This window comes from Cygnus atratus, chromosome Z, assembly GCF_013377495.2.
Source record: "Cygnus atratus isolate AKBS03 ecotype Queensland, Australia chromosome Z, CAtr_DNAZoo_HiC_assembly, whole genome shotgun sequence".
In the NCBI taxonomy this organism is placed as follows: Eukaryota; Metazoa; Chordata; class Aves; order Anseriformes; family Anatidae; genus Cygnus; species Cygnus atratus.
Genome location: NC_066396.1, coordinates 17,763,845 through 17,784,766, shown reverse-complemented (window position 1 = coordinate 17,784,766; position 20,922 = coordinate 17,763,845). Strand labels below are relative to the sequence as shown.

The 20,922-nt window shown below is 38.8% G+C and overlaps 1 protein-coding gene across 2 annotated transcripts in view; it reads right to left on the bottom strand.

Annotated features, from left to right (window-relative positions):
- Window positions 1-504: 504 nt before the first annotated feature.
- The window catches only part of ITGA2 (integrin subunit alpha 2), a 66,465-nt gene continuing 46,047 nt past the window's right edge, over window positions 505-20,922 (bottom strand). Inside the window, exons 18-31 of one of the 2 annotated variants that reach the window (XR_007709212.1) lie at window positions 19,990-20,100; window positions 19,590-19,672; window positions 18,038-18,179; window positions 16,359-16,451; window positions 15,345-15,421; window positions 15,163-15,246; window positions 12,192-12,294; window positions 11,261-11,371; window positions 10,647-10,751; window positions 10,223-10,336; window positions 7,924-8,013; window positions 4,285-4,401; window positions 2,223-3,528; window positions 523-1,683 (exon numbers count right to left, since the gene is read on the bottom strand). Coding sequence is in view for 1 of the 2 variants with exons in the window: in XM_035570112.2 (XP_035426005.1) it covers window positions 3,439-3,528; window positions 4,285-4,401; window positions 7,924-8,013; window positions 10,223-10,336; window positions 10,647-10,751; window positions 11,261-11,371; window positions 12,192-12,294; window positions 15,163-15,246; window positions 15,345-15,421; window positions 16,359-16,451; window positions 18,038-18,179; window positions 19,590-19,672; window positions 19,990-20,100 (1,320 nt within the window). In the remaining variant the exon portion in view is untranslated. Of the gene's footprint in view, window positions 3,529-4,284; window positions 4,402-7,923; window positions 8,014-10,222; window positions 10,337-10,646; window positions 10,752-11,260; window positions 11,372-12,191; window positions 12,295-15,162; window positions 15,247-15,344; window positions 15,422-16,358; window positions 16,452-18,037; window positions 18,180-19,589; window positions 19,673-19,989; window positions 20,101-20,922 lie in introns of both variants that reach the window. The other variant, XM_035570112.2, reaches the window with a different exon arrangement.

Below are 20,922 nucleotides of genomic sequence, written 5' to 3'. Positions count from 1 at the left end.
TGCATAATGGCACGAAAGTTAATCTGCTCCATGAGCTTCCCTGGCCCCAAGGTCAGACTGACAGGCCTGTAGTTTCCCAGATTCTCCTTCTGGCCCTTGTAGATGGATGTCACATTTGCTAGCCATTGATTTGATACTATGGAATTTTTAGTGTGTAGCCATAAAGTATATGAGTGCAAGAGATGGGACTGGCAGAAAACAATGTAATTTTAGATTGCAGTGAAGATAACCGGATGTGTATAGGAAGGTCTGGCCCTGGTAAGGTTTATCACCGATGTAGCTACAATCAGAGCTATCCAAATGCAGTTATTTTGCATTAATGTGAGCTGACTTGTTGTACTATTTAGATTACTGGTAGTGTAATACTCATGACTATAACCTGAAAGATTTTAAATGCAGCTTCTTTGTAGCAGAGTCAGCCCCTTAGGGTTTTTGCTGTGTGCTACTGGAACAATGACATATTTGGCCCCATTTTATACAGTGCTTTTTCAGTAGCATTTGTTTTCTTTACGGTGCTGTTTAAAAATAAGTAAGTCTGTGTTCAGCAGTATTCTTGTTTTTATTGTAGTAACACTGTTAGGCCCTCAGGTAGGCACCACAGCGATACAGTCCCTGCTCCCATAGAGCTTACATGCTAGTTTTCAGAAGTCAGTTTGCTTATAAACTCTCTTGTTCATCACAAATCTAAACGTAACTTTGAGTTTAGACTTGAATCTAGTACTTCAACAAGTCAGCAGCTAGATTCAGGACCAGAATCAGGTATAACCTGAAATTGTTGAAGGTATTCCTGACTTCTCTTCCTGCAAGCACAAACAGAAGCGTTTGCTGAAGCCCAGCATTTCAGAATATTATTTCACCTGTAACATGCTGTTTTAAAAAAGTAAAACTAACAACAACAAAAAAAACAGTACAAAATATACATAATATTTCCAGCATTATTTGTGGCTGTGCCAACTTAAAAGTGCAGTAAACTCACCCATTACAAAAACTGTGAACTAGCCATGTAAGTATTAATCATAAAAGAAAAATAAAACTAGTAACTTGAAGTTGTTAGGATACAAAACCTTATGCATTGCTATGCCTTCCCTTTATTTTGGGAAAAGTCTTACTTCCAGGACTGGGGGGGAATCCTGTTGTCTAGGACAAAATAAAACCCAGTGTAGACTAGTGAATTGAATCATTGCTGCCCAGCTGATAAACTGTTAAATACCCAAGAAGCTGGGTGTCTGCTACTCACCTGTACTTGCCACCTAAGGTGGAAGAAGGAAGTCTAGTGACTGCCTCCATCATTTGTGGTGCAGGCAGTAACAGAAATGAAGGATGCTACAGTCTGATCCATTATGAAATTCCCAATTTGGCCTGGACTGCAATGACCTTCGTTATGTAGGAGTTTCTCACACATATAGGTGTGGGATTTTGTTTTCTTTCTCACAAGTTCATACAAGAATTGAGGCAGACAAATTTTTACCCTTATTTTTAGGGCATTTGCCTGCAGGGTTCATAACTATAGGTCAGGACCTTATTCTTTAGATCTATACAATAATAGCTACATTTTTTTAAACTTGTTAAACAATTGTTTTGTTCATAAAATCAGCTGATGGCAACAATCTTATTTGACAGTTAAGATAAGAATCCAGATTATTTTTTCAGAATGTCAAAACAAACAAACAAAAAAAAACACACCTCAAAATGTGTAACCTTTAATAGATACAAAATAAACCCAAAACACAAAATTATACTGAGCACAATGCAGCTGTCACTGCAAATGAAGCTGTTATTTGCCAGAGATTGGTTGGCCCATGACTGATTAAAAAAGACTGAATGAAACTTTCAAATATGCTCACATCTAATTTCTGAAAAGTTCCTCAGAAAATAATTCGAAAGGTGCCTAATCATACTGACAAACTAGGTTTGGGAGAATGAAAACGTGACTTTGGGTTCTGAGTCACTTAGACACATTTAAATGTTTTACTCTTCAAGTAAATCACCTCGAGTCAGAAACAATTTTACTTGCATGACAGCATCCATAAAAAGACAACACACATCTTGTCTCACAACTGGACATATGTATAATTAATTAATTGCCAGCCACAAGAGTGAAAGGCAGACAAAAGGCCAAATCCCCTGACTGTTAACCAGTCTTACAGCAGAGGACTTTGTGAGACCGAGCTTTCATTAAAATTGGCCAGCATGTGATAAATTTGAGGTGTGTTAACTTACACAAAGTCAACCAAGTGTGCTCAGAGCTCATCCAGAGCACTACAGTACTTTACTGTATAAAGTATAAGTTAGCTTCTTCAAGACGCGAAAACGTGGGACCAAATAAAACATGACAGGTAAGAAGGTCATACTGAACTTTAGTCTCTTGGAGGGCACTGAGATGTTAAAAAAAAGAGTGCAGTACACAGTTTATAGAGCTTAGGTCTTCTCTGTCTTCTGTCCTAACATATGCATAGTTCCTCAGTCATTATCCCCTTTAGTTCACTTCATGCTCTTGGTCTTGCAAAATCTTCTAGTACAGAAATAAAGGCAAGATCTTGAGTTTCTTCCCTATTTATGTCAAAAGCCAAACTGATGTCAGAGTGACTGTGCGTGTAAAGCCCAGTGTAACAGTATTGGTAGTGCTCCTCTAGTTGAAATTTGAAAAAAGTCATAACATGGCAGAGAACACGGTGTAAGTGGTTATGAAATTCATATTTTCTTCTCAGAGACAGTATGCAGAACGCAGTTATATGTATCATTTGGCAATATTTAAGAAAAAAAAAACAACAAAACAGTATACTTCAGTATTTTGTGACCATAGTGCAAGGAATTTGGTGGTATTTTGGAACAGTATGCCTGTCCATTTGTCCTACAGCATACACAGACATCCTCATACACAGTTCCCACTTCATAGAATAGTTAAGACAAAGGTTTGCTGGTGCAAATCATTTCTCTAAAACAATAAGGATGGAGCTAGTCAATGAAAAAATGAGTTTTCTTCTCCCAGTCTGGAAGTGGTATTCACCACACATTCATCATCAACTTAATAGAAAGTGTCCTTTACACATATGGTATTTGTCAACTGAATTACGAACTGATGCTGTTCCACAATAATCTGAAATAAATTGCTCTGTTTCACTCTGCAGTGGATCAGAAGTGTTGCTGGCACAATATGTTACTGTAAACTCCGGACCTGCCAGTTCTAAAGGCTAAGTTTGTTTGAAAAGCAAAAATATACAAGAAAAGGCACTATAAATCATTTTTTGAAAAAACAAACTGTCCTGCAGTTACTCTCATAATAGAGTAGAATCTGTAAAATATTTTCATCTATAAAAAAGACACTTTAATTAAAAATGTTTAAATGTTATTAAGCTTTAAGGCAATCTAGCTGAAGAACTGATTGCATCACAACTTCTGTTGGTGGCTCAGATCTCCTCTCTTTATACAGGTAACTCTTCAGTCTTTGTCCTTTGTGAGTTCTGTAATTTCATCGATATCTTCTGTATCCTGTGTCATTTTTTCATACTGTCTCTTGAAGAAGCCAAGCTGTGAGAAGTATTAAAATAACACGGTCACAATCAGTCATCAATAGTTATATTTCTTGGTTAATCTAAACATTACAATGGTAGAAGTACATGATGCATGCACATGCACACATACAGTGTTTGATTTGTAAATGATTCCTAACTGTAAAGTGAAAGGAGCTGGGCCTTAAACTCCTGCCTGGTACAACAAATGCCAAAACAGCAGTTCTGAGTAGCCAGTTGTCTCCCTGCCAAGGTACAGGGATCTCTAGGCTGCCTTGGTGTGCCAGGGCTTCAAGAGCCAATGCTCTGGCACACACAAAAACCCTTCCCTCCCCCTTATCTAGATAACCTTTGTAAATCACTTTTTGCCCTCGCCCTTCTCTGTTTTTGTCTGTCCAGCACATGTCCTCTCCTTGCTTCTGTTTCCCATCCTTGCCCACTCAAAATATGAGAGTTCAGAGTCCAGTTGGTGAACTGTGGAGGGAGACAGGCAGTGTCAAAAGACAAAAATGCTGCTGCCCTCATTTTGCACCATTGGCAGCCCATTTGTCATTTCACGTTGCTAATTTCTATGGTGACTCACTTCAGAATTTTGATTTTAAAAGCATTTCTAAATGCTCCCATCAAGGGTGCAATGCCAATGCAATGTTATTCTTACTACCAAACTGTGTGTGCAGTTTTGTTCAGCACTTATGAATCGAGATTCCAAAGAAAAGAGCCCAAATGTATTTATCCCTTTCTGCTTTTCTTTTTAAGGATATAAACACCTACTTACTTTCCATAAAACAGCAACCAGTATTAACAGCAAGAGGAGTCCAGCCAATATACTGCCAATCACAACACCAATGGGTATCTCAGCTTTTTCATCTGGCTTCATTATTATAACTGGGATCTGAAAGCAGAGAGATTGTGCATTAAGGGTTAGTGTTAACTGCACATTAAGTAGGATTTGTAAACCAAGTCCTTATCAAGAATAGCTGTGCTGCATGCATTCCAGGATAAACCACTGGAACATGCCAGGCAATTGCAAACCTTTCACTAGTGTTCATACACACCTGCTTTCACCACAGTAGCACAAGGCAGTGCCATTTAACCATTAGGGACCCTCACCACTCTCGGCTATACACAACAGGCAGAGAAGCAATCTCTTCCTTTCAGCTTTCTGCCTTACCAGGAACAAGGGTTCTTTTGGAGTTGTCCCCACAGTGCATGGACACCCTACCACTAGGTAAACCACAGATGCTTAAATGCAGGCTGGGAATAGCCTTGCCCCATCTGCTCAGAACAGACAGTTCTGCTGCATCAGCTAGAGAAGAGCTACTTCCAGCTGACTGTTTTCAGAGTCCATTATTTGTGGTGGGCAGCCGTAGGAGGCAATACTAATCAGAGGCCAGATACCACCATGCAGTCACTGTGGCTGCTCAAATTTCTTCCCTCCTGCCTGGCAGTACCTTCTCAGTCTCCTTTGTCTGCTCTTCCTGCCTTCCTGGAAACCACAAAACAGCTTGCTAGTCTTCTTGTGTTAATCTGTGTTCTCCTGAGTTAACTTTATGGATTTGCAGTAAGATGTATGGGTCAAACAGGAGTGCTTCTAGCATACCTGTGCTTCCTGAGCAATACCAGAGAGCTCACAGAACAGCATAGTGTCTGTAAATTCATTTTCAGGTGATACTGTATCTAGTTGCATTGAGTATAACCAACTGTGTAGTTACACCTAACAGAGTTGCTCGGGGAGATATTGCTCTAATATTTATGAACTGTCAAATCTTTGGATTTAAGCTTGGAATGACATGCATTTAGCATGAAGATTTTTTTTTCTTTCCTGAAACATGATAAAAGAAGAAGTCATGTTGGTTTACTTTCTCTGGGTTGCTTGCTCAGTGCATTTGCCTGGTGTAATTTAATCCTAAGCTTTCCGGGAAACTTGCACTGAACTGACATCTCAGTGATTTAAGTCATTTCTGCTGGAAGGCTCTAATGTTGTGTTAGGTGTGGCTATATGTATTCATTTCACTGAGGCAGGCTGGCTTTAGGTATTTTCTAACAGAATAGCCGTAATGATGATTGTAGCAGGTTAATGTTATGTCCTCCAGCTGGCAGTCTTTCCCAACTTGGAAAAAAACTGAAAGCTCTTACGCACAAATATCAAGCAGCTTCCCCACCTAGTATCACATTAATTTATTTGACTACATGGCAATCCAGCTCATCCAAATTTAAAAAAAAAAAAAAAGTACAATTTCTATGTGCAGCTTGCCTAGTAATGCTTTCTCTATTAGATTAACAGGGAAGTGCCACTTCTGGAATGGTAAATCTATGCCTAAAAACAAATGTCTTCCTTAAAGTCAAACTGTGGTCAGTAAGACACTGTGGCTGGAATTCACCTCATCTTACACTATATCTACCTACAAGTTAGCCTGTGGCTTCCAGTGGAGAAGGACGGCCTATTTTTAGGGCACAATTCATCTTCCTATTTTTAGCATCGCCTTTGAGATGAACGGCATCTCAAAAATACCTATTCTTTCTATTGATTAGGGTTTATAGGAATACTAACTCTTGTGTGGATACCTAATGTAGTTACTAAGATGGATTAATCCTACCACTTCAGTTGCTTGTCTAAAATAGCAAGGTAAGTAGGAAATAAACTCGGATTGCTACTGCACTGTCCCATTCCAAGTAAGTGTGAAAGTTGAAAAAGTGGGTACCACTCTGTCCTTCCAAGCACTGTGTCCACTGCTGGGTACTTGCTCCATCTCTGAAGTGGCAAAGGAAACTGCCCTAGGGAGAGTGTATGGTACTCTGCCCTTCGTCAGCTGGCACATTTGCCAAGAGTTTTCACAGGTCAAGAGGCTCTCAAGTAAAGATAAGACTGTAAACTTCACTAAAATTGTGTTTCTTAGGAACCCTGTGGATAACTTTCAGGGTCTGCTCAGCCACTGCCTCAGAGCTGTAGAAGTCCCAGTTGCAGATCATAGAATCATTTAGGTTGGAAAAGACCTCTCAGAGCAAGTCCAACTGATGTTTTAATGGCTGGCTGAAGAACTACCTATTATTTGTCAACTAACTTAAGTAAGAGTAAGTTAAATAGTTGAATTCTGATGCTCCTGAAATAACCAAGAGCAATGCTGGAAATGTAAATTTGGTAGTATTATGGTCCAACCATGGAAAAATACACAGTGAGCTACCTAAAAAATCTGTACCATAAGTGGAATATTTGTATTGTATGTTAATGAGTATCATATCCTAGCAGAAGCAGTATCACGTCACAAAACAGAGACACTCAGCACACTTCAAATACAGGTATGTAATTTTTCTACAAAAACATGGCATTAGTTCCAGGCCTACGCATCTATTTCCTTTCCTTCTTCAGGGTTTGTAGGTTTCCCAGGATGGAAAAGGGTCTGTTCAGAGGTTCCTCATAATAAATAAATAAATAAAATAAAATAAAATTCTCTGTGAGAAAACAATGAAAAAATAGTACTGAAATATGGTCTTATTTCCATATTCAGATAGGCTGGTCAGTAACTGTCTTGGTACACACTTAACTGACTCTTCCACTGCCTGTGAATGGACTATACTACATACTCTCACAGATAGTTGACTCTCTTACTAATTTGTATTTTGGTCTTCAAAGGACTTGATTATTTTTTATGGATGAAAGAGGCTGGTAAGTCCTGTAAAAATAAATCTAAACTTAGTCTTGCAAATGGAAGAGCGTCACTTTCTAGATAAGTCAGGAGAACAAGGTATTTTATTATTATTATTACAACAGCCCAGCAAAAATGTATTCTTAAGTGCTGCTTATGTTTTTATTTAGTGGAGGGAAACCTTGGGAAAAGGATTCTAAACTATCAAAGTGGTAGTTTGGTGACTTTTCCTAAGATTAGCTGTGTCCATATTGTCCATATTACAGCCATTCCATATGCAAAAATGCTCCTCAGTCTTTCACAAATGAGATTAAGCATATTTGCTGGAGATGTGTGCAAAATATCTGTCTACAAACATCAAACTAAATACACTTAACAGAAGACTATAAATCAGATTTGCTAGAATGTTTCCCAGAGCTCATACATCTATAGCAATTAATTCTGTTGGAGAAAGAAGTCCAAATTTTGATCTTTTCATGCACAGGAAACTACATGAGTTTCAGAACTTTTCAGCTGGATTTTGCTGATAGTTCTATTATCTATTTAAAATCTGAAGATTTTAACTGTCTCGTTTATATAGCAGTCAGCTGAAATTAAAACATTTCAGTAACTTAAGGGAGTTTGTATATAACCAAAAGGATACATTAGTTCAACATACTCAAATGTCATCAGAGCTTGTAATTCGCTATGTACTGCTAAATGACACTGAAAATTACATGTTATCAGTTTAATTCAAGAAAAGAGAAATTGAAAAAGTCTACTTCACTTACAGTTAGGGTATTCTCTCCAATTATAAATAAATCAGCGTTATGTGTATTGATTGCTGCCTCTGCAGAGAGTTGCAATGTCTGGAAAGTTGACTGAAAGAGAAGATTAAGAAAAAAACAACTGTAAAGCTCTGTTACAGGACAACTCATTAGTTGAGTAAGTAATTACCTTGTTTTGAAATGAAGTCTTCAGAACCGGAAGAAATTCACAGTATTAAGAAAATTAAAATGATCTTTCTTTTTATTTGTCCCAAGATAAAGTGCATATGGAAGTAATTATGTATCAGTAATCCAGACTTAATTTTGCTATTTTTATTAACTTCTCCTCTTTAACAAATAGTTCAAAGAAGAAAAAGAGAAGAAATAGAAGAATTTGATTATATATCCATTTTTATAGTCATTTCAAATCTGTTGCTTCAGCTAGCTGAGAAGAGATAGGGAAAAATATAATGGTGAGAAAGGGAGAAATCTCTCTGGCCTTTGACAGAAATGGAAATTGGATGTTCTTTCCCTTCTTTTCCCCCTCGCCTCTATCCAATGCTTCTCTGTTTTTCCTCGTTTATTTTTTCCTACCACGATCTGTTCCTCTCCACTGGTCAAACTCTGACATCATGCCCTCAGCTTAAACAAAGACAACAAAAATCTAGGCCAATTCCCAATTGAAAAGAGACCTTATGCCAGATACCACTTCCTCTACAAACGTATCCAGAGGCAGAGGAGCATGGCTGTGCTTATTCTGCCATCTTAGTGTTGCTCTTATCCCCATGCCTTAGGCATGGCGATTCCTGATTCCCACAGGACCACTGAGAGCAGATTCAGGTTATGGAAGCACTAGCCAGCCATTCTAGAAGCAGTGAGTGCTTTGTCCTTTTGCCTCTGAAGCCATATCTCTGCAGTTAGTTCTAAAAAGCCTACAGCCACTGGCAGGGCCAGGTATGGTGGACTTGACATAGGGAGCATGAGCTACAAGGCATTGAATTGACTGCAGGTTACAGCATATCTGCACCATGGCTACCTGTGCAAGTGGTCTGTCCTGCGTTCCTAGATATGGAGAAACCTGCCTATGCACGATTCAAAACACCTTTCTGATTCCTATACACATCTTTCTTTACTTGATTAGCAGGTATCATCAAGTCTGCTGCCTTCTCCTTAGGCAATGATTGATTGCCACTAAATAACAAGGCTATGATGTGCATCATTGGGTGCTTGCAAGGGTATTTGCATTGACAATCAAATAGAAAACGACAAAATGGAAGATGAGAGGAAAACTACAACATTCAGTCTTCCCTTCCCATCTCCCAGTGGAAAACAAATTGTTTCCATGCACTGTCTTGTGAGGGCAGCAACCTTTTACTTAGGCCTCCACCTTCTGCATATCTATCAGCACTAACAAATGTTCTTGACCCAGCTGATTTGAAAAACACCATCTTTAAAGACAGGCAGATGCTTTTCTTCACACACTTGCCATAAGTATATTACATTATCAACCTGACCTTTTCCTTTTAAGCGCTGAATGATGAAGCTGACAACAATCCTGCTGTTCTATGTCAATGCTTGCCACCAGACTCACCAGACAGACTAATGAGACTGCGTGATGTTCCTGATGCTCTGTGCAAGCCTAGGACTCTAAGACAGTTTGGTTGGTTGCCTAGCTGAGGAGCCAATATAGTCTCATTTCAGAAATCTGGTAATTCGAGATGATTTATATTCTGGAGGACACAATGATTTAAAATGGGAAAGTCAAGGTTTTATTGATGCATATTTTTAAGCATCCTGTAGCTCTTTAAGCAAGGACTGTTTCCTTGACGCCAACTCTGATAAAAACAAAAAGTCAATTTAAAATAAAAATCCACACCTTCTCTAACAAATATAACTGGCAGCACTAATAGGCTTTTCATATTTTGATGTGACTTAAAATGATCACTATGTAGCCCATGACATTCAAAAGCTAAAAGCAACATTACTTTCCAGGCTATGACTATACTCTGCTCTGCTGTCCTACGTTGAATTTTGTGGAAACTCTAGTTCACCTTAAATGAATTTAACAGATGCAGAAAATGTTTTTATAGCTATGAAGATCTGTATTGTCACTGCATTTTCTCAGAGTTTGTCCTGGACTGAAATTTGCAGTTCTGTTATGCTGCCTCACTTTTTGATTCAACTTTTCAATCTGGAAAAACACAATAACATAAAAGAATATCTTTCTAGATTGGAAAGTTCTCTTTAATGAACTTTAAAAAATACCAGGAACGAGGAAATACTTGTGTATTGGTTCCTTCATGAAGATGCAGGTGATACTCACAGCAGCAAAAGTACCATTCCAGATCCGGGTGGAGACATTCACAAAATACTCTCCTTTCAGCATGAGGTCTTCCAGTTTGCATGTGATGGTACTGCACTTTGCATTTTTACAGTTCTTCCAGGGAAAACAGCAAGGAGAGACAACAGCATGCATTAAAAAGTACAATTTAACAATAGGTCCTCTGATATCGAGTTTAAGATTTTACTATTCTGTGCCTGCAAATTGAGTGCTTGCACACAGTGAAGGACATGTAGTGCTGCTTCTCTCTAAGGCAGATGCAGTATATGTGAGAGTATCCATAGGAGGCACTCCTGCCCTGTGAGTGAAAAATGCCATGGCCACCACAGTCATCCCCACAGGTACAGCAGCAAGGATCACCTCTACACCCCTGTCCTGCTGTACAGCAGACCTGACGTGTACTCACCATTTCTTTCAAAGCTCTGAAGTTCTCTTTCTTGAAGGATGCAGAGTAAGGTCTTTTTTCTATTTGCAGTGGATTTATCTGAGCTTGACAAGTAACACCTCTGGCCTAGGAAAGGGATAGCAGGAATTAAACTGGTTGACATCATACTCCAAAATGTATAGTCATCGTAACAATATATACTTCTGATGACATGGTGGCTGTGAAATTATAGGTTGTGAATTATGTAATACTGGATGATTTTGGAATCTAACAGACTATGTATTTTAATCAGAATTAAACTACTCTTACAAATTTTCCCCCCTAGACTGAACTGAAAGTTTTGTCCTGATCTAAAAAATCCGTTTTTACTATTGTCTTCCCAGGATCTTGGAGAACCACCTAATTCCAGGGTCATATGAAAAGTCAGCTGTGGACTGCACAGATAATTGGCATCTGCCAAGGAATAGACTGGTGTACAGCTGATGTCTGGTCCTCCCCAGTCCCTTTGTAGGAAGGGGCATACAGAAAGGGCAGGGATTATCTGAATCTCAGATACACTGTGAAGGAAATAACTGATGTAAATGGTGCTGGTTAAAACCCCCAAACATATCAGCTTATACAGTGCAGTCCTTCACCTGATCTGTGTCAACTGCAGTTAGGTACATCAGTGGGTTGTCTTTGTTGGTCAGCTCTGGAAGAAGGATTTTCACAGTTGCCATCTTCACTGGAATTCCTCCTGTTGTTACCTGCAAAATAAATAGCTCACAGTTAATTTAGGTAGCAATACTTATATACACAAAAAATATTTGGTATAACAAGAGAATCAGAAATCACATACGATTATGGAAGAACTGGATTCCTTTTGCATCAATGTTTTTTGTATTGTCACATTTACTGAGGCAAATAATGAAATTATGCCCTAGTGGAAAGCATACTCTATAGCTTCAGGCCTCTGCCTGTTTCCTTAGTAAAGCTCTTATTATCTGCATGAAATATTTTTTGAAAAGCAAATATTCTACAACAGCCAATAGGCTTTTACAAAAGCAGTTACAAGAATATAAATGGAATATAATTAAAGTTTCTTCCATGTTGCATATTTAGATCTTTTTTTTTTTTTGAGCTGTGTAATAAATGCTGTGATCTGGCTAGTTCCTGCATCTTGTTTGAGCGCTTAACCCTTGCCAAACTTCAAATTTCAAAGTCCAAGCCTGCAAAGACTTGTTTTCCTTTATCAAGTCAGCAGAAGACAAATTAGCTCTGTGAACAAATAGTGTAAGCTGTCCTGAAGTTAAGCATTAACCCTCTTCCAAATACGTAAACAGTGCAGGACCAATCCCTCCACCATTCTACTTAAGTGTTAAGTTCAAATTTCATTTTTGACGTCATCAACATTGTAAGGATTTATCCCTCCTGCTATTTGCAATTTTCTTCCCCTATTTGACTGATTCAAAAGCATCAAAATCAGATAGTGAAATCAGAAGCATTTTTTTTCAACTGTGTTTTGGGACCCAGCTGCAGGCAGAGGTAAGGCAGCTTCTCAAAACAGAACCAGAAACATTTACTAACCTTAACTGAGAAGTTGAATGCGGGGCCAATATCTTCAAAATTATTCACAGTGGAAGGAATGTTATGACCAGAGTATACTTCATAGAAGTTGATGTTGGCAAGCCTAGTTAACAACCGTAAAACAATACATTTCAGTTTGGCATCTACTTTGAAAACATATGCAACTGGATGTGCTTCGGTTTGTTCTAAGTTTGTGAATCAGGTCAGAATTATAATCGCAGGAAAATCAGTCGCTTGTCCTGCTGTTTGAACTTTAAAAATTTAGTTCAGAAAATAAGTGCTGTACTGAAGCCAACCGAGCACATGAAGACAGCAGGGCAGCATGAGATGTAGGTTCTGTTCAAACTTGTCCTTGCCACAGTGCATCTAGAACCCTACTGAAAGCTCCTCTCCCAGGCAGAAATTACAACTTTTGGCCCTAATGCCCTGTGCTACAAGTGGGTTTGTTTCCTCACTGCCTGGGTGTGGAAACACACAGCACCCTGTTTGTATGCATGCCACATACCTTACAGCCCTCAATCTGCTCTCATCCACTTTATTACTATTGTTTTTATCATTCAAAATTTCTAAAGTAATGTGAAGGTGGTTGCAGCCCACTATATCATGAAATTACAAGTGTGAGATGGAAAAACACAGGTTGTGAGGGCTTGTGGATGCTTGAGGGGCTCAACCAGGTGAGTCTGCGCTCAAAGACAACAAAAACATCCCTGTGTAGTTAATTGCATCCATGTGCTCCTTGTGACCAACTACTACTGCTGAACCATCCCATAATCTTTCTGGTCTTCATCCTACAGGAGGCTTAGTTAAGTAGTTTTGAACATGAAAAGCTAGGGAGTGAGTTAACAAGGAGCTATCATGACTCCCTGCATCAGCTCTTCATGTAGCACAAAGTGCAGATCCCTTCTATTTGGCAATGCAGCTCTATCCAGTTAATCTGGGTAACATCTGTGCACACAATCCCAAACTAAACGTGTGCAGTCTCAAAGAGATGCTTTTTGATTAGTTGTGCTCTTCCATACTGTGTCAGGGATCCTTCTTATTTCTTCATGCTTCCTCCCAAGGGCCCTTTCCTCAAAGACCCTCCTGACTAGATCTGCTAGGAAAACCCACATGAAACATTTTCTGCTTCCTTATTGCTCAAATATCCGGCCTTTCTGGTTTACATGGTATCAGCTTCCTTGTTCTTGCAGAAGTCACTGATAAGACTGATTCCCACCTCTGAAAACCCAGATCAGGAGGTTTTTCACTACAAAAGCCTATCTTCAATGAGTTGACACTTTTTTTTCTCTACCCTTGTAATTTAAAAAGTTAGTTATTTGCTAAATTACCTGCCTCAGGAAGGCACTATTTCCAGATAGATATTTCCTAAGTGTTAGAGGGTGTATAAATGAGCTATCTCCAAGGGAAGCATTAAAAATTGTGCATTGGCTTAATGTGTACTTCCTTCAGTTCCTTTAAGCCGTCTCATCACCAAAAATAACTAAAATCTTTTTCTAACTCTAGAGATTCCTTCATGCCCTGACTTGCATATGAAATTGCATTTTCTCATACTTCAGGAGATGCACCTGAATTTGAAACACTATTTTATCTTGAGTAACTCTTCTACAGGCTCTCTGCCTAGTCTTTTCTGAAGCACTGAGCTTCTGTTCTTAGTGCTCAGCTAAATTAAATTTGCTGATTCAAGTTTGCACTTCTTCAAATTCCTCGGAAACTACTACTTAAGTTGGTGTGACAGGCACCTACTCAGATGCTTCTGTAGTCTCTGCGCTGCTGCTAACTTGAATAACAAAAACTCTTCTGCTGATGTCTCATGTGACTTTCCCAGTGAGTTGAAAGAACTTGCATCACTGACCTAAATACATGCTTTTAAGCAGCTAAAAAAATCCAAAAAATTCTGCAAGACTATAATTGGTGCACCCAACTGTGGTGAATCCTGGGCCTTATATTTTTAAACTGCTGCTGCAAATTAAAATCAGCTTCTGTACTGTGGTCCATATTCATGCAACGACCTGAGCTAGAAGTTCTTGTGGTTACAGTGGCCTTCAAATGTTCATTTCCTAAATTCATTGTTGCTGTGCATTTTAGGCAGCTTCCTCTTTTTCACACTTCTGTCATTGTTTGAGCAATTGCTGTTTGTTTTCTACCATTTCGCATTTATTAATTTTGGAATGCTTTAGGAGGTAAAGGCCTTTCTTCCACCAACAGTTGGTGACTTAAGTGCATCAGATATAACCAAATATCTTATCCTACAAATCCAGCAATTAGGAAAGATGAACACATTTTTTCTTTGATGGAAAGTAAAGTAGCCTATCTTAAACTAAGAGTCAAATCAGTATATTTTTGTTTCATTTGTAATTTTGGATAAACTGTAACTGGAATGATTCTTGTCTAGAACCATAACAGACGAATTACTAATTTCAGTACATCCAAAAACACTGGACATTTCAAAGGCTGAAGATGAGAAGTTTCAAGGGCATGAAACTCTCACTCTCCTTAATTTTCTTTGCTGAGAGAGGTATGAATTTGAACTGGAGCATTTTGTTTTGTTTGTTTGTTTTTGTTGTTATTTTGTTCATTTTTGATCTGTTTAACTTCAGATTTGATCCAATTTCAGTAACATCTGAGAACCAGAGGCTGATCCTGATATAGCATATACTAACTTTATTACCAAAACCATGGGCAGTGTTAGAGTTTTATACATATTCCATCCATGTGAGCATCTGATCACCTGTAACAATTGTACAACGGTAAACATGGATCCCTAATTTCTTACTACATATTCTATAAATTTTTACATGTAAGATTATTGGAAGAACATGAAGTTCTGCTATTGTTGACAATATAAAAATTTCTTATGAATTCCAAAATGAAAATAAAATTTCAGTATATTATCAGTGGTCTTTCAGGACTGTTAGTATAGTCTAATGCCTTTGAAGGAAACGACAGTGACTTTTTCCATTATTCAACATACCTTGTGAAGTGAATTTCTGCATCATACCGCAAAGGAATTGATAAGCTGATCTGGTTGTCCTGTTCTTGCTCTTCATTACTTTCACTGTTTATCAAAACGCATTTAAGTCAGGTGTTACAATATTATTTTGAACAAATATGGTATTAATACAAAATTTGCTTTCATAAAATTACATACTTTACCTCAAGGCATGAAAACTTAGAACAGCCATATTCTGAAGATTTTTCAGGTTAAAATCAAAACTAATATCAAAAGATACCTGTGGAAGAGATGAGGAACACCAACAGCACTTAGTAATAGCAACACAATTATTCCCATGTGCAAACATCTAGAGTTGCCCTCTGTAACTGAATTTTCCTATTTCTGTGTACTGTTTCAGTAATCTCTAATACTACAGATTCTTTTTTCTCTCTTACGTACAAATTGACATCATTTTGTAAACATTAGCTACCTGCATTTTCAAATGATACATGACTAGCTACAAGCTGCAACAAAAGGTGTTTGCATTGCTTCAGTCACATTTTTAAAAGCCAGCACTTACACAAGCTTTTTATTTACATTTTAATTTGATTCATTGCAACAGGTTCACTTTGATGAATGCCATTAAAAGTCCAGAATAAACAAGCTTTTTATTTTTATTTTTTTATTATTTTGATTTTGCAGAACGTCATATTTATATTACCCCTGGCAAGTTTCTTATTGCTCCAATTGAGCTTGGAAGCCTATTTCTCTTTTGCCCCACGGAAATAAGAGATTAAGATCCATAAAAACAGGGATATCCCCAAATTTTATGGGATATATGAGGAAAAGTTTATATGATCTATCCTAGGGATGTGTGGGCTTCCCCTCTCATCTCAATCTGATGGAATTGTGCTGAGCTCCCAAGAGACTATGCACAATGCCTGACTGCTCTGAGTCCCCAGCCTTCACCCTCCAAGAGTTACAAAGCTACAGAGGATCCATGGGTGGAAAGAAATGTGCTTTAGATTGCTTTAGATTTTTTTTTTTTTGCGTCTAATCTGGTAGGCTGGTCACAAAAATTTAGCCCTTAGTTTGCTTCTTTTAGTGCCCCTGAAACCCAAGGGAAGTTAACAATTGCCATATCTAAAAATGCTCGCCACCAGTACATGCATATAAAGGGCAAAATAACAACAACAATGCTTTGGAGTATCACACAAGGTTATTTAAATTTGTACCTGTTGTCCTGTTCGGAAAACTGGATAGCTTATTTGGCAAATGACAGTAGTTTGTGTTGCTCCTGTCTGACATGAGACTTCAGTCCCATCGCTCTGCAGAGGAAACAAAAGTCATCTTAATGACAGTTTTTGATAAAAGACAGGAAATTCACAACTTGCATCTTCAACAGGACCTGTGTTAGACTAAGGGGTAGTACAACTAAGTGTTACAGCAGTAATTCCTAAAGATGAGATGGCTAGGGAAGAGAGGCAGGGCTAGGGGTGAGGGAGGAGAAGGTGGGATAAGGACTGGTCCTGTGTCCTGGCTCTAATGATCTTATCAGAATTTTGTGCTGCACTTGGAAGAAGGAATACAGACCAGAGTACAGGCTGCCTACTGCATTCTCTTACCATGCTTTTTACAGTATTACTACAAAATTTTTACAGTCATATTTGCATGACCTGAGAGACAGTTAACTACTCTCACTGTAGAATTTAGTGTGCAGAGAAGAACTCTATCATACTTTTTGTAGGAAAGTCTACAATACATAAAAGTTTATTTATTACTTGCAGAAAATTTTGCATGTCATCATCTCACATCAAAGACAAACTCATAGACCATAGCCAGTTATCATAACATTGAGAAGAATTAATTAAAATGCACTGTTTTTTGTTAAACACATCCCTACCAGACACTTACATTCATGACTTACGCTCTGACAAAAAAAAATAAAAATTCTCCGCTTTGAAACAGGCACATTTTGGGAGCCAAAACCTTCAATTGCAGGCTGAAAGAATTCTAATCAAATGGACTTTTAAAGCAGAAGAAAATCATAGCTCCGGTGTGGTCTTTTTACATGAGTGGCACGAGTAATTTTGTTGGACAAGGATAGGGAGGTAGAGGAGCAACCTCAGCACTTCATGGAGTACTTCTGCCAGTCTACTCTTCAGGAAAACGCAGCTCTTGGGCAGTGATGAATGCTCCCATCCCTCCTCTCCCTTCAGTATGGCTCTAGATTTCACCCCTAGTATTATCAGACACCTCTCCAGTAGCAGCCTGACAGCAGAAATCCACTCAAGTCTGGATTTCATCCTACATGAATTGTTTAGAAGTTACAATTCAGATTAAAGATTTATTGCACTCTCTAAAATAGTCTGTAAAATTCCTTTATTTTCCTTTTCTAAGACACAATTCATTATAAGAAGAGTTTCTGGTATAGCAATCATTTCAATCTGATTAACTGTCTAGCTGAAATACATGGCTTTGGCAGTAACACCATTTCTAGATCTAAAGCCTGTGCTTTAAAGGTGCATCCATGCTGCATGCTTGATTTATCAGATATGAATTCCCTGTGGCAACAGCAACTGCATTCAGGTATGTTGTTGGGAGTCAATCAGCAGATGTGGGTTCCAAGGCCTAAAGTGAGGAAAAGATGACTGAAATACTGAGGTGAGGTCAAAATCAACAGGTTGCCAATTTTTATGCTGAGTTGGTAGTGTCTCTCCTTGACCTATATAAACTGATATGCTGAAGGGAATAATTCTGGTAGCCAAGAAAATAAATTGGGAGAGAGGTTTGCACACACATTCTCCTTTCCTGGGACAGGCACTAATAGAAAGAAAAAAATGTAAAATGTTTTCCTGAGTAGCTGGAAAAATCAGTGGCAATAACAGGAACAGTGAAGATGAGTACCACATACCGGTAAAGATGAAGAAGCAAAAAACAAGTTGTCTGAAAATGTAGCCTGGATTCTGGTATTATATGCATTTTCTCTTTTATTTCTCAAGTTCACGTTGAATGTTAGTCTTTTGGTTTTGCTGCTGACAATGAACTGCTGTTTGCTGTTGGAAAGTAAAGTTCAATGTTGTAAATGGAGGTACCAGAACAGCTGTGGATCATGAAAACGTATCATACTGTGTTGCCTCTAGTCAACAAAGAATAACAAGCACAGCAAGACATTTCCTATGTTCTATACGCATAAACCTTCTGCTTTCTAAACCCTTTGACATGAGAAACTCTGTGATGGTGTTTTTTAAAACCAAATAGAATTAATGTCATCTTAAATTTCAGGACCTTGATTCTGTACAGTCATAATCACTTTGCTGAATTTTCAAGGTTTCCACCCTGGTGAGAAGGTGGGCAGAGAATGGCTGGCTGAGTCATATGGCAGCTCCAGGAGAAGCCAGTCTTTCTGCATACTGTAAATATATGTGTGTAAATATACGGTTCTGGATTATGTGCTGCCCAAAGAGCTGCTCTCTGCTACCCGGTAGCATAGCCTGATGCAGAATCCCCACTGCTCCTTGCAGGAGGGACTGAAACAGCCACAGCTGCTCCCCCAGCACACTTCCTTTTCTGACAGCAGACAGCCAGATCTGACTCTTCTGAATCCTCACCGTCTACTCATCTCTAATCTACCAAAAATAAGGTTTGTCTACACTGACAAGAATCCTACTTCTGTATCTGTTATCATATTGCTCCTCTTTTTCCTTGACTAGTTATTTAGACAGAAATGCTAACATTTTTTTTTCCTCCCCTCTGCTATTTCTAAGTAGCATAGATAGAGGAAGAGCAACTGACATCGTCTACCTGGACTTCTGCAAAGCATTTGACACTGTCCCCCATGATATCCTTGTCTCTAAATTGGAGAGACATGGATTTGATGGATTGACCACTCGGTGGGTAAGGAATTGGCTGGATGGTCACACTCAAAGTGTTGCGGTCAATGGCTCAATGTCCAAGTGGAGATCAGTGATGAGTAGTGTTCCTCAGGGGTCAGTACTGGGACCAGAGCCGTTTACCATCTTTGTTGGTGACATGGACAGTGGGATCAAGTGCAACCTCAGCAAGTTTGCCAATGACACCAAGCTGTGTGGTGCAGTCGACACGCAGGAGGGAAGGGATGCCATCCAGAGGGACCTGGGCAGGCTTGAGAGGTGGGCCTGTGCAAACCTCATGGAGTTTAACGAGGCAAGTGCAAGGTCCTGCCTCTGGGTTGGAGCAATCCCAAGCACAAATACAGGCTGGGCAGAGAATTGACTGAAAGCAGCCCTGAGGAGAAGGAGCTAGCTGATATTTACGGTCCCATCCAACCCAAACCATTCTATGATTCTATTATGATTCTATGATTCTAAGTAGATGTTGAACTAGAAAGATATTCTGAAGAAATTCATCCAAAGCCTATAGAAAAAACAACCTATGAAAACTAAGAAAACACCATACGCCACCAATTCCACTTATTCAGCTCTTACCTGTGATCTCCCTTCTGCTGGACTTTCAGAACAAGATCACAGATACAAAGTTCATCTTCACCACAGTCTTTAATAAAAGGAATCTACAAAACAAATAATAATAAAAATAATCCTGAATGACAGTGCTCTACTTTAAAATTATCTAGTCACAGCAGTCTTAAACGCCTTTGAGGGGAAGCACATTGTTATTTTGCTGATGAGAAAGTCCGTTCAAATAGCATTAAGAGCCCATGCAATTCCAAGGTATAAAAGTACTAGTGCCTGCTTTCAGTCCAGTGACTTAACTAGAACACCAGTTTTTATTTGTACGTAGCATTTTGGTATGTGCATGTTTGAGGGGGCACACGTTATGCACAGAAGTATAGCCAGGTCTCTTCCAATAGTAAGGCTGTATACTTACACTGTAGGCCACAGATGTTGGAGAATATATATCGAGGACAGGGCTGGAGCCAGGATTTGTAAGGCCCATGTCAACACGCAAACTAAGAGAATTCACTGCATCAGAAGGTTCCTGTATAACACATGTTCATATGATAGCTGTCAGCACAGCAAACAGTGCAAAACTGGTAACTCTGCTGTAAATTGATAACGTGTAGTAATACTTGCTCTAGAAAGGAAGTAACAACGTAGTCTTTTAAACATTCCTGGAGACTCTACTCATCACACTCACTTCTAGGGCTAAGGAACACGCAGACTGTCTGCATCTGTGGAAGCTGGCTCTCAAAAGCCACCAGCAGGTGATTTTTCTTCTCACCTGGCAGCTGAAATCAAATTCCTATTCCACTTTGCTTTGCCATCACACAGAGCAGCTGGGCCTGGGCAGGACTAAAACACAATACCTCTCGTGTCTCTTCTGCTTCTTGGTTCTGGGTAAATACTCTTCTAGCTCATGGCTCTACAATGACACTAGATGTGACCAACAAGTCAAAAGTATCTGTCCTCACAGTATTTGGGTATGCAATGAATAAAAGAAGGAAGTATCAGAAAGAGGGATGTGAAAACATTCCTATTTATTATTCAGCTCTGACCTTGGTGGTTTGCAAATATTGCAAAGCAAAGCATGTATCAGTCCTTTTGCTTTTTAACTACCTGACCTAGCACAATGCAGAGGGCTTACTGCAAGTCTCCGTGCTGCTGCATTTGGTCTTTGGTACTAGGAAATGGTGGATGTTTTTTTATTTTTATTTTTCCCAAATACAGCTTGTGTATACTTAGAGCTAGCATGGATGAGAAGCCCACCTGAAATGTTGTTAATCTGAGATAAAACATTTGCATATATTATGGAGGATTCTTTACGGAAGAATCTACTGAAAGGGAAATTAAAATCTATTGA